We start from the raw sequence: 13,737 nt of genomic DNA, 5'->3' as shown, positions 1-13,737 counted from the left end.
GTGGCGAACCTATGGCACTCCAGATGTTCATGGACTGCAATTCCCATCAGCCCCTGCCAGCATGGCCAATTGGCTGATGGGAATTGTAGTTCATGAACAACAGGGGCTGATGGGAATTGTAGTTCATGAACATCTGGAGTGCCATAGATTCACCACCATAGCCCTAGGGGCTCAGGGCGGTGGACAACAGTGATAAAAACAGCTTAAAAACATAACGTAACATAAAACAACCAATTAGCAATAATAAAATGCAGATTGTCAGATCTGTCCAACATTTGTCCAATTTACCCGTTCCATAAAGCACAACAGTGTAGTTTCCTCTAAAAAGACTTATTAAGATGATAACATTACACCACTGTCATAAAAAGTCATATCATGTGCCAGAGTAAAAGTATTGAACATGGCAATGAGTGAAAGACATCCAGCAGAGAGAGCCAATATCAGTTTCTTGAAGCCATAATCCCAAATCAGCAAAAGGCGCTGTAAATAGAGCATAGCGGTTCAGTCCTTGAAGGACACTAACAGAGGTGGCCTGCACTTTTATACCAGCATATCATTCCACAAGGTAAGGCCAGCCACAAAGAAAGTTCATGATCCCAGATACATAGGATGGGCAAACTGGATGTGATAACCTGATGAGAGCGCCACATCTCAGGAGGACTAATTACTGGGGAATTGAGCTGAGGGTCCCCAAGACCCCCAACCCAGGGGTCACCCCACATCCTGTATAGGTGAATTTCCTTTTTGTGCACGTGAGTACAGACCTAGAAATGATAGCTTGAATTAAACATATCAAAAGGCACGGAGTCATGCCAAAGAGAGAAAGAATGCAGGGCATCTCCTCTGTCAATCATGTGTACCCTCCTCCCCAACAAAAAAACAGGAATTAAACGGAGGGACATTTCCTCCAAGGACCTCAGAGCTTCCTCCCAGGTAATTTGATCTAACTAGTGATCCAGGTTTCCAAAACAATAAGCAAGGGGCCAGTTCCAGCAATTTCCTTCCAACGTAAACAGACTGGAAGATCCCAGCCCGTTCCCAATCACAAGAAGTGTCTGGTCACATATCTAACTTTCAATTTTTCCTAACAGAACAGCTTTTGATGTTCTCAATGCAGAAGCCTTTACAGGCTTCCGCTTGTTTTTTTTAATATATTAACACTACAATCTTCAGGCATTGCATCAAATTTCACTGTTATAAATGAGACTCCACACTTTGTACAGAATAAAGCATAGTCCTCAAGTATGGCGTGGTGACATATGAAATCCATATTTATCCCACCTTTTCTCAAAGGAGTTCAAAATGAAGTATATGGGTCTTGGTTCTTTCATTCTCACAATCCCACAACAGGGTAGGTTAGGTTGAGAAACAGCGACTGATCGAAAGTTACAAAAGTTCTGTACCAAGCTGAATTTCCGAACTCCTCAGCCTGAGGGCAGTACTCTAGTCAATTTACTGCATTGATTTTCACCAGTGACTTTGAAGATCTGGCTGTGACTGGTGCTTGGTTGAATACCAAGCACTTGGGAATCTCCTGGTGCAAAGTTTTGTATCTGATGGAAGAAGAATTGTCCTTTTTATGAGATAGATAGGAAGAAGCACATAATCCCTTTCCTGCATGGAAGTGAAGGCATTACAGATAAACAGAAGGTTATATATCTTTTAAACAGCCACAACTACGAGCTGTTGGAAGCGGTGGCTAAATTTTTAAATGGTGTTATTTTAACTCATCAGAAGTTGTAAAGGCTGTTATTATCTTGCAATGTTAATGTTAAACTATTTATATGCCATTATAGGTATTCGAAATCGAATTGAAAAAAAATAAATTTGATGGAAGAAAGGTGGGACCCGAAATTAATACAAGTTAATAGCCACTGGGAGAGCCAACATGATGCAGTGGTATCTTAAGATGTAGGACCTGGGAAACCCATGGAAACTTGCTGGGTGACTTTGGGCCACTCACATACTCTCGGCTTCAACCCCGGCAAGTATTTGGATGGGGGACCTTCAAGGAATATCAGGGACAAGACATGGAGGCAGGCAATGGTAGATCACCCCCAAATGTCTCTTGCCTTGACAATCCCACCAGAGGTTGCCATAAGTCAGATGTGACTTGGTGGCAAAACACACACAATAGCCAGTGAAGAAAGACCCTACAACTCCTTTACCAATGATTAGTAGTTGGTTTCAATACATACAGGGAAGAGAGTGTCTCATTCCTGCTGTAGAAGCAGGGATGCAGTCAGTGTTTGAGTAGGTAGAGCTGCTTTATTTTCAAAGATTTCAAAAGAAACGATGTCAAAGAAACGAATGGAAAAACCAGCTTGTTCGCTGATTGACTGCATCTACCCTGAAAGAACCAGTGGTCTGTCTAGTTCAGAAGCGTCCAACTCTGGCGCTTCAGATGTTCATGGACTACAATTCCCAACAGCCCCTGCTGGCAAGGCCAATTGCACAATCATCCAGCACACTCTCCTTTTGAACTGTTACCATCTGGCAGACGATACAGGTCTATCAAAACTAGGACAAAGAGGCTTAGAGACAGCTTCTACTCTAGAGCTGTGGCTATGCTGAACTCCGTGGCTTCGTGTTGATGTGTTTGGGGCTGTGTAGGGATGGGTACAGGAAGGGGAAAGTGAGGATGGGGTGTGAGTCTGAAATTGTGCGCATCGAGGAATGCTGCTGTAAATTTCGTTGTGCGTGCACAATGACAATAAAATGCTTATGCTTATGAACATCTGAAATGCCAGAGTTGGACACCTCTGGTCTAGTCCAACATCCTGTCTCACACACTGGCCAATCAGTTACTCTGGATGATACAGTACATGGCATAGAAGCTGAGGCCTTCCCCAATGTTACCTGTGGCAACAATATCTAGAGGTTCACTGTTTCTGAATGTGGAGGTTCACTGGCTAGTAGCCACCGATGGAGTCATTGTTCATTATTGGGCATGATAGGAAGAGAAGACTTGGCAAAAAAATGGCCAACCCTGCCTTTTGGCTGTTGCATAGAACCTGGCATTAGCGCATGCCAGCTCTTATAACCAATGTGATATTTTCTGTTCATTTCAACTGCACATGAGTTATACCTTCACGTCAATTTACATGGGGGAGACCGTTATTTAATATGCATTTCTGCTGGACTTGCTAAGGTAAGTGGTTTGTTATCAAGCCACATTCTTCGAAATATGTTGGTCTCTCAAAGGACTAGCTTCTTGATTTTGGAGATGTGCCTGCAAGTCAGGGACATAGAAAACAGACATTTTACAATTCAATACTCGCTCACAAGTTAGGCATGCTATATTTATGAACTGAATTGGTACCCACAACTCAATTAGTTTCCGCTCTGTTTCGCATAATGTTGCAGCTAACACGCTTCCAGGTATATCGTCACATATGATCCCTATCAGGGGGCAGATATTGCTGACTTCAGCAGCAATACTTGGCTGGAGCTTAAGAATTTGTATGGCAGATAAAATACAATGCCTACATCATCAATCAGGCTTTGTGAAATCATCACACACTCACATGTCCCCCTTAAATGAAGTAGAGATTAGTGTTAAGAACATAAGAACAAGCCAGCTGGATCAGACCAGAGTCCATCTAGTCCAGCTCTCTGCTACTCGCAGTGGCCCACCAGGTGCCTTTGGGAGCTCACATGCAGGATGTGAAAGCAACGGCCTGCTGCGGCTGTTGCTCCCGATCACCTGGTCTGCTAAGGCATTTGCAATCTCAGATCAAAGAGGATCAAGATTGGTAGCCATAAATCGACTTCTCCTCCATAAATCTGTCCAAATCTGTTAAGTGTAAACCCTTATAGATGAGCTTTTTTTTTTGCCAAATAAACTAAACACCAAGTTTAAGAAAGCAGATGAGGAGAGAGACACTCTTTTTTCTTAAAAATTTAATAGTCGATGATAAAATCAGATTTCCAAAAATGGATTTTTCTTCACATTCTTACATACAAGTGAGTCATTAAATAAGACCTGTGGTTAGAACTCAACATTACAAAACGTGCTGCAAACGAAACAAAATGGGTGTTGGATATTTTTGTGTGTGTGTGATGAGTATCTCTGTTGTTCTTCTGTTATAAGATGCACACAATGTGAAAAGTGTCATTCCATCTTCCACCAGTGAGATACCTGAAGGGACCAAAAATGGAAACATCGAGATGAACAAAGAACAAAAAAGACTACGGGGTGCAAACCCCGGGACACGCTGACTCAGGACATGCAAATTTCTGGAACGTATGGTTGTACAGGTTTACTGTCCTCGCTCTTTTCTTGCTCTTTTCTTGTCTTGCGTTTAAACAACCGGAGACTTAACCGTAGCAAGTCATTGTCCACCACAGGAGGATTTGTGTAGGTTTGCTTTGTCGTGCCCTAGTTGAATGAAACAAGATTTCGAGTTACTCAGCGCCGCACAAGGGGTATAAATGTTAGAACATTACAAACAGCAGGTTATCACATGGCATGTGTCAGTTTTCGAGGCAAGAGCCATTCTTCTCCAAAGTTATATAATCATTAAAACAAGCAGAAAAACAAACACTCTAGAAACATAACTAGCAATTTTTGGGAAAAGGAAAAACTGGTGTAATGTAACAAAATCCAAATGGTACCAAAAGAATACTGAATAGGAATTGTGAAAACTAGTATTCTATTGCTTGATTCAGTTAATGGCAGGCATTGCCCAAGGGCAAAGGGCATTCTTGTTTATTTCATTTGTTTGCTTTACTTGTAGTCTGTCTTTCTCGCTGAGACTCAAGGCAGATCACAAATTTCAAAAACCAACCCCAACAGACTGCATAAGATAATGTAATAAGACTAGGATCAGGGAGTTAGAAAACCAAAAACTGCATAAGTCATGGCATACCGTCAGAGGCGTATCGGGGGGGAAATGGTGTCCGGAGACAACTCCTTCTCAGAGTGCCCCTGCACCCGAGGGCATGGCTTGGCAGTGGCCCCCCCACAGGCTGGCTCCGGAGCCAGCCTTCAGGGAGGCGGGGTGGGGGATTGGTGGCATGCGGCTGGGGCGCACACCATTTGGTCATTGGGGGGCACCATACACTACAATCCTATTCCATGACAAAAGCGAGCCTATTACATACCAAACAGTTCTAATCTCCTTATAAACCCCCTCTTTTGTGCAAGAGAACCTTTTGTATCTAAGGAAGGTGGCAAGTTTGCGCTCCCCAGGAAAAGAACAATCATGCCAACGGGTGACTGCCACAGCCCCCGGGACGCAACACCCAGCGCTGTGTCAGCACATGCATGCCACTACCAGCCTCGCCAGAGGAGCGGGAGCATCGTGAGTCATTCCTGGGGGTGGAGCCTACCTTAGTCGGCTTCTACCCCAGATGTGCAGCAGTTGCGGTCTGGCCCTTGGACTTACACCACCTGTTGGGGAGATGCTAAATCCATGAAGCACTATAGAGGGATTTCTGGCGACAGGTGTTTTTGTTTGTTTGCGTTTTTTCACCCTTCCCATGCCGCCAGAAAACTCTCTGGACGTGGCAAGGCAGCACCGCAACAGTGCCACCTGTGGCCGCCAAAGGACTCTGGATTGGGCTGCCCATCAGCAAACTGAAAGCTACCAAAACCACCACAAAAGAAGCTTGAATAGGCAGCTTACAAAACACATTCCAGAATTACGACCAGAGGTTTCAACAGAAACTAGCCTACAAATTACAAGGAAAAGTCAGGCTGTTTTCTATTTTCATTGTTAAAACATACTTTCCCATGTCTTATGCACTTGCCTTTTCGTTTTTCACTAGCTGCTTGCGAATTGCGGAATCTCTCCTGAAGCACAGAGCCTTGCAACAAGGACCAAGGTTACACAGCAGGCCGGATCGCTCTTCCTTTCGCAGCAGGGCAGCCATGTTCAGGGCCCCGAATTCATGTTCAAACAGGTTCTCTGCATCTATTAAGGGGCAGCACAAAGATATACATAGAACATCAACATTCATTTAAAATGGAAAACGTTGCACAGTGGTGAAGAAGAAGCAGAAGAAGGAGGAGGAGGAGGAGGGTAGTAGTAGTATTAGTAGTATTAGTAGTAGTACTAGCAGTAGTTTGGATTTATACCCCCTTTCTCTCCTGTAAGGAGACTCAAAGGGACTTACAATCTCTCCCCCCCCCCCCCGCTCTCCCAACACACAACAAACACCCTGTGAGGTGGGTGGGGCTGAGAGAGCTCCGAAGAGCTGGGAATCAAGCCCAGGGTTACCCAGCTGGTGTGTGTTGGAGTGCACAGGCTCATTTAGTTCCCCAGATAAGCCTCCACAGCTCAAGTGGCAGAGCAGGGAATCAAACCAGGTTCTCCAGATTAGAGTGCACCTGCTCTTAGCCACTATGCCACTGCCTCATGTTTACATAGCAACATGCCCTAAGCAAAAAGCAATAGGCCCCTGTCCTCGAGTATCCTGCAATATAAGATTCACTGGGGGGACAACAGAGGGGAATTCAGGAGGAAACTGTAACAAAGGCTGAAACTGAGTGAATACAAATCTACTTTGGGCTGAGGAGATGGGGGGGGGGTTGGTGCTAAAACGTGGCAGCAAAGAAGAACGGAGTGACTCAGGAGTGGAAGACCTTCAGGTGGCTGATGGTGGTAAACCAACAGAATCCACTGAGCATCTGGGGGAAAGATAAGATTTAGTTAAGGAAGATTAAGCAGGAAGTGAGGGGGTGATATAAGGAACAGAACCATGCAGAACAAACTGGGAGAGTTGAGAAGAAGCAGGAGGGGAGAGAAAATAGGTGGGAATTGCCAAATTTTGCAAGGAAAAAAAAAGCTACTTTAGCTGCCAATGCGACGGGGTGTGAGGACAAGATCTCCATGGCAGAAACAATACAGGTTTCAAAGAAGAAAAGTGAGGATTTGTTGAACACAAGAAACAGAAAGGAAGTTGTGAAAAGGTAACAGTGTCTAGTGACAACTAGAAAGGGCAGAGCAGAAAGGAACAGAAAGGAGATTGTGGATGAAAGAACAGAATACCCAGACAGAGATTTCAGAACGTAAGCTCAGAGGAACAAGAATCTTCTACCTTCATACAGTTTTACATGAAACATTTAATCCTGAGTGCCCCCTCTCCCCTAGCATAACATGTGTTATGTTCCAAGAATGATTGGGAAGGCACTAACAGCAAACGTCATACTACATCAGTAGCATCCAAACCCCCATGTCTACAGTGAAAGTGACATTAAGACACACCCGCAGGGAGAAAAGCCAGATTGGCAAGGGGTGGCAAACCACACACAAAAGAAGTTTGTTGATCTCATTAGAGAAACTCTGGATATCCTTCTCTCAGAAACGCCAGCATTCCCTGGACAACAGTTTTTAAAGCTATCTTTCTATGCCATGGATCTACTAAGCCAGGGGTTTGCAACCAGCAGCTCTCCAGATGTTCATGGACTACAAATCCCATCAGCTCCTGCAGGCATGCCCAGTTGGCCATGCTGGCAGGGACTGATGGGAATTGTAGTTCATGAACATCTGGAGAGCCGCAGGTTGCAAACCCCTGTACTAAGCACAGTGAGTGTAAGATAACACTATCTTAAAGAAACAGTACCCATGCATTTTTTTAAGTCAAAGGGGAAATGACAGCTAGTTAAAAAAAAGGGAGGGGGTCCAGACATTCTGCTAAAACCATCCAACTTTACCCAGAAACCAAAGTGAAATATAAAAAGAAGCTTCAGAATCAGAGCAACTCCTTGCTAGTCAGCTGTTTGGCGAAGAAAAACTTTCTCATGGCAGGTCACCATTTCGATGTTGCTGAGCAGCAGTTATAAACCATTAACCGTGAAGCACCTGAACAACAGCTGGGGACTTTAAATAGCAATTATGACAGATTTCTCTTTTTAAACAATTATGACAAGTTCCTCTTTTTAAACAAACTACCCTCCTGGAAGCATAAAATGTTGTTAATTCTCTTCCATCTGTGCAGGTTTAGGGGCACCCAGAGACGTCTCCTGAAACGGCCGCTTTCCAGTTATGATTCCCCCCCCCCCCCGAGAATCATTTAAGCACAGTTTCGTGATGCTATAAAACAACTTGCTTCTTCAAGCTGCTTTTCAACAACGTGGGTTAAGCACGCAAAGGCCAATTTTTGTCGGCAGTGTATCCTAACAGTGCCATCGAAGTGAAATATAGCTACTGTAGGATGGATCAGGATGTAAATACATTTGGCCTCTGTTTCGAGCCTAAATGAAACACAGGATACTGGAGTGAAACACTTGATGCCCAAAAGAAATTCGTTAAAAAAAGAAGCAACGCAAACATCCAAAAATAAAACAAGGGTTATTGGTTTATCAGGCCGCTCATTTTAACAGCTTCTGTGACGCTGGCATAGGGCCAATTCATGCCGCTCATGTTGGAGCTCTGTGGTTGCAGGGGCATGCCAACATTGATGGCAGACATCTTAGTCATTAAGGTCACTAGGAACAGAGAACATATTCAGCCCCTACTACAGCCAGCGTGGTGTAGTGGTTAAGAGCAGGTGCGCTCTAATCCGGAGAACTGGGTTTGATTCCCCGCTCTGCCGCTTGAGCCGTGCGAGGCTTATCTGGTGAACTAGATTAGCTTGTGAAAAACACGTCAGCCTGGTGACTTTGGGCTAGTCACAGTTCTTCGGAGCTCTCTCAGCCCCACCCACTTCACAGGGTGTTTGCTGGGGGTGGGGAAGGAGATTGTAGGCCCCTGAGAGTCTCCTTAGAGGAGAGAAAGGAGGATATAAATCCAAACTCTTCTTCTTCTACTGCTACAATGATGTCTGGGTGTACTCTTCTTCTCCATAGGTGAATGGTAGTCACTGTTTTACAAATGGGAAAATGAAACTGTTGTACTTGGGGATGCTATCATACAGAGAACAAGGCCTGTCTTTAGGCCAGGAACCGGCGATCTCACAGACCCAGAGATGCACAGAAGGGGTAAAATTTGTCCTTGTGTGCAAAGAAGTCCACAAAAATCTATCCATTTACAATACACGAGCCTTCTAGACATGCCGTTCATGATACAGCTGGTCCATTGTGATCTGTACTCAAATACAAAATAAAGGTTAAAATTCCTGGCTTGTTCCCAGGAGATTCCCCCTTTTCTGGGTAACCAGGCCAGCTTTGAGCAGGTCTCTGGAGAAGTAGCATTTCTACATCAACAAATCAAACAGTTACCTTTTGGCTTCTCCAGCGCCCTCTGGCAGGTTTCTTTTATTCTGGAGAAGAGCTGAGGGCCGGCCAGTTGTTTGGAAATGCCAACTCTCAACATAACAGCTCCGGGAGTAAATTTCAGAAGGGCCGCTCCGGGCTCCCGCGGCTCCTTCGGCTGCTTTGGCATCAGGCTAGACCAGTCCACATCTATGACGTCTACCGGATCTGCAAATACGTGATGAGAAGAGAAGGGCCACTCCATTCAATGCATGTTAGGTCTTACATGTTAGGTCTTACAACAGGTAGTAAAAAACCCCACTTAAATGGATGGAATCTGGAACCTACCGAAGAAGGAGGAGGAGGAGGTTGGATTTATACCCCCCTGGGCCTTTCTCTCTTGTAAGGAGACTTAAAGGGGCTTATAATCTCCTTTCCCTTTTCCCCACCCCCCAACAAACACCCTGTGAGGCTTATAAACTCCTTTCCCTTTTCCCCACCCCCCAACAAACACCCTGTGAGGCGGGTGGGGCTGAGAGCTCCGAAGAACTGTGATTGGCCCAAGGTCACTCAGCTGGCATGTGTTGGAGTGCACAGGCTAATCTAGTTCCCCAGATAAGCCTCCACAGCTCAAGTGGCAGAGCTGGGAATCAAACCCAGTTCTCTGGATTAGAGTGCACCTGCTCTTAACCACTAGGCCACTGCTGCTTCTAAGTGAGGATGCGGCTGCCTGCTGTTCTCTAGAACAAGGGGAGGGAAGAGAAACATCATTCTAGTCTTCTCACTGCTGAGAAGTGAAAAGGCAATGGTCTTCATTTTGGCATTGGAGCAGGTTATCGCCTTGACAGAGGCTATGCATGCCGGCAAGTTAATGAAATACAGCCAGCCTTTCTCTGTGATTTATATATCCAAGGATGATTTCCCTTGAATATGGACACCGACTGGACATATTGTTTTTAAGGTCTAGATTGGCCCTGAAGAAGAAATCCACTTAGTACAAATTTTATGTAACAATTAGAGATTTACTTCTTTGTCAGAATGCACACTAAGGAACAAGAGTTCAATTGGAACCTGTGACTCTTAGAGCTCAGAAGACCATTTCCTATGGATCTACAATTCCTATCAGCCCCTGCCAGCATGGCCAAGTGGCAGGGCTGATGGGAATTGTAGTCCATGAACATCTGGAGAGCCACAGGTTGAAGACCCCTGCACTAGAAAGTCTACATAACTTCAGTGTTAGTTCTCTGTAAAATTACTAGTTTGTCCTTCAAATATGAATCAAAAGTTTCACCTCATTTCATCCTTTCTGCTTTTTTGGTGCAACAAACTTCATACTCTGATTTGTTTAAACTGGCTACACTAGTTTCAATTGTTGGTTTATATAATGAAATACTAACCCTTAGAACTGTAGTATCGGACTCAAAATTTATTTATAGCCCACCTTTCTCACTGGGAATTCAGACAGCCTCTTTAAGTTTATGTATCAGTTTTTAATAATGCTGTATCATCTCCGAACAGGACAACACAAACGCTCCTGTTAATGCAATAATCTTCCTTGAAGATACAGATGTCAGATTGAAGCTTGGTATGCCTTTTTATGATGGCCACCATCACTCATTTGAAAATCACCCCAAATCCACTTGCTTTTGTTTGCTGGTTTGTTTGTTGATTTTACATGAAAAGTTTATCAGTGGCTCTTGAGTTCAAAGATGCTCAGAAACAACTATGTTTGCAGCATCTTTCCACTTTTCCAGTTAAAACCTGGGCTACATGAACTGACTTCTCCTTGAAAAGAGTCTGCACTCATTCCTTACACTCACTCAGAGGCTTCCATGCATTTAAAAAAAGCTTTAGGAGAGGGGGGTTTAAAAGGTTCCTCACTTAGAAAAAAAACCCAATTGTCAAATGCTCTGGTGTGATTTTACTAGTATGGCTCCTTCTTCAAACAAACATTCCAAGTACAAACATTAAAAACCAGCCCCTTGCATATCATAGCCACGTTTAAATATTTGAAGGGAGCATGCTTGTATTCTGCTGCTCCAGAGACTAGGTCAAGGAGTAATGGGTTCAATGCACAGGAAAAGAGATTCCACCTGAACATTAGGAAGAACTTCCTGACAGTAAAGGCTGTTTGACAGTGGATTACGCTGCTTCCGGAGGGTGGTGGAGTTTCCTTCTTTGGAGGTTTTTAAACTGGATGGTCATGTGTTTGGAATGCTTTAATTGTGTGTTCCTGCATGGCAGGGAGTTGGACTGGATGGCCCGTGTGGTCTCTTCCAACTCTATGATTCTAGGACTTAAAACAAATGAACAAAAAAAAAAAATCTCCCAGAAGTATAAACCACATAATGATGAGTGGAGTCTAGGGGACTGACAGAAGTAAACCCCTGCAGCATATACTTTGGGAACACTCTCTCCTTCAGTATACAGTCTGAATAACCCCATACATTTGGCTATCCCAGAGTAGCAGTTCCATGCCCTCCTTTTTTCATAAGATTTGGGACATGTCTTAATGGGATCGTGAGGTCTCCTCAACTTCAAATACAGGTTTACATTGACAAATTCCATTTTCATCCTATTCTGGAGCAGGGTGGGGCATAATACTATTTCCCAACATCAAGAACATTTGCTTAACTCATGCAATTTATGCCAGGTGCCATAATTCGGATCCTCTGGCACAGAGGATTGGTTTTGTTTCTGCACACACCTCCCAATCTTACCTGGCATCTTCTCTTCATCCTGCTGATCCTCCCTCTTCTCAGCATCACCTGCCAAGATCTCGTCGAGTTCGTCATCACTGATTGGTTCATATTCGCCAGCACCTGATACCAATGACTGCATCTCGTCTATTTTGGCTTCTTCATCTCCATCTACCGAAGGTGGGGGGGGGGGGGGGGAACAGGAAAACATCAAATGCCTTTGCTGGCACCACTGCAGGCTCTACAATGCAAATAGCAGCTAAATGTGGGATTTTTCAGAGGATAGAAGTATGGGAGTTGGATAACATTTACGTGGGCAGCTCTTCATAAACATGTTGATCAAAAGATTGATATGAAATGTCTCCCTTACCGCACTCAATACAAATTTATGCTACTACCTGTGTTTCCCTGAAAATAAGACAGGGCCTTATATTAATTTTTGCTCCAAAAGATGTGTTAGGGCTTATTTTTAGGGGATGTCTTATTCCCTCCTCCCACCCCATGATCAGATCAGCTGTGCTGGAGATTGTTAACTAGGGCTTATTTTTGGAGTAGGGCTTATATTTCAAGCATCCTCCAAAAATCCCAAAAAATCATGCTATGGCTTATTTTTGGGGTAGGTCTTATTTTCGGGGAAACAGGTATTTATCTGACCCATATGGATTCCTTCTCTGTATAGTTCTACTCAGTCTTACCAAAAGAAAAAAACAACATTGTAATTTCATTCTCCACATGCTGGACAGTCTTTGTTTTAGAATGCTCCATTTGGGTCCTAGTGCCTACCTAACAGAACTAGGCAGACACTAGAAGAAGAAGAGTTTGGATTTATAGCCCCCCTTTCTCTCCTGTACGGAGACTCAAAGGGGCTTACAATCTCCTTTCCCTTCCCCCTCCCCCAACAAACACCCTGTGAGGTGGGTGGGGCTCAAACGGAGCATTCTAAAACAAAGACATTTGCATGTAGCAAATGAAGTTATAATTTTGGTTCTCCCTTTTGGTGAGAAAGAGAGCAGTCACTTATGTGAAGTGTCTCAGACAAATTTTTACCAAGCCTGGGTGACATTAAAAGAAAGATATGTACACTGCTGTGATAAAACATCTGGATAAAACATCTGGTGAGAGTGCTCAAACAAGGAGAGGTTAAAGTACTTCGCTCTCCATCAAGAGGACCCCACTCACACACATTTCTCCAAAAGATAGCAAAACTGAACTGACAACCAGTTTTCCCAACCTTCTACGTTTTCGGCTTTCTCAACCTCAATCCCGTCTTCGAATCCTTGCAGGGGTCCCAAGTCTTTCTCCGGTCTTTCTTTCTCTAGAGAGGCGGAGTCCTGACAGACCTCTTCAAACTCCAGATGCTCTTTGACTGGCTTGGTTTCACTGTGCTTGGATCCCTCGGTTTGGGAGGAAACGTGGAGGCCTCTCTCCCGATCAGCGCTCTCGGGCAGCGGCCTCTCTTTTTCGCGGTCCAGGTCCCTCCGTTTCTCCCGCTGCCGCTCCCGCTCCCTTATCCTGTCCCGGTTCCTCAGCCAGTCTTTATTGGCATCTCTGTCCCAGTCTCTCTGCCTTCCATCCCTCCTCTCCCGGTCCCGTTCTCGATCGTGCTCGTGCTTGTTGTCCCTGTCTTGCCCTCTCTCCCTGCTGTCAAAGGATCCGGATCGGGAGTGTGCCTGGCGATCCGATTCAGGAGAGCTCCGCCTTGAACTGTGGCTTCGGGAATCTTGTCGATCTGAACAGGACATTAAGAAGGGATGTGATCATGTCGTGCATCAAATACATTTTTTTAAACTATCAAAACAGAGAGACTGACGGTCAATTTCAGACTGGCGGCATTATGGAATTAGTCAAAATTGCAAAATTAACAGGTTATGATAAGTTAGAAAGTAATGAAGAATTTAG

The 13,737-nt window shown here is 44.4% G+C and overlaps 1 protein-coding gene across 1 annotated transcript in view; it reads right to left on the bottom strand.

The window, feature by feature from the left end:
• Positions 1-3,866: 3,866 nt before the first annotated feature.
• Positions 3,867-13,737, bottom strand: part of ZC3H13 (zinc finger CCCH-type containing 13) — a 70,192-nt gene continuing 60,321 nt past the window's right edge. The window contains 5 exon segments of the mRNA XM_048499816.1: positions 3,867-4,381; positions 5,755-5,918; positions 9,167-9,367; positions 11,860-12,009; positions 13,070-13,567. Of these exon segments, the coding sequence (XP_048355773.1) occupies positions 4,223-4,381; positions 5,755-5,918; positions 9,167-9,367; positions 11,860-12,009; positions 13,070-13,567 (1,172 nt within the window). The 3' untranslated portion in view covers positions 3,867-4,222.

Source organism: Sphaerodactylus townsendi, linkage group LG01 (genome assembly GCF_021028975.2).
Source record: "Sphaerodactylus townsendi isolate TG3544 linkage group LG01, MPM_Stown_v2.3, whole genome shotgun sequence".
NCBI classification, from domain to species: Eukaryota; Metazoa; Chordata; class Lepidosauria; order Squamata; family Sphaerodactylidae; genus Sphaerodactylus; species Sphaerodactylus townsendi.
This window is presented reverse-complemented; position numbering and strand designations above follow the sequence as displayed.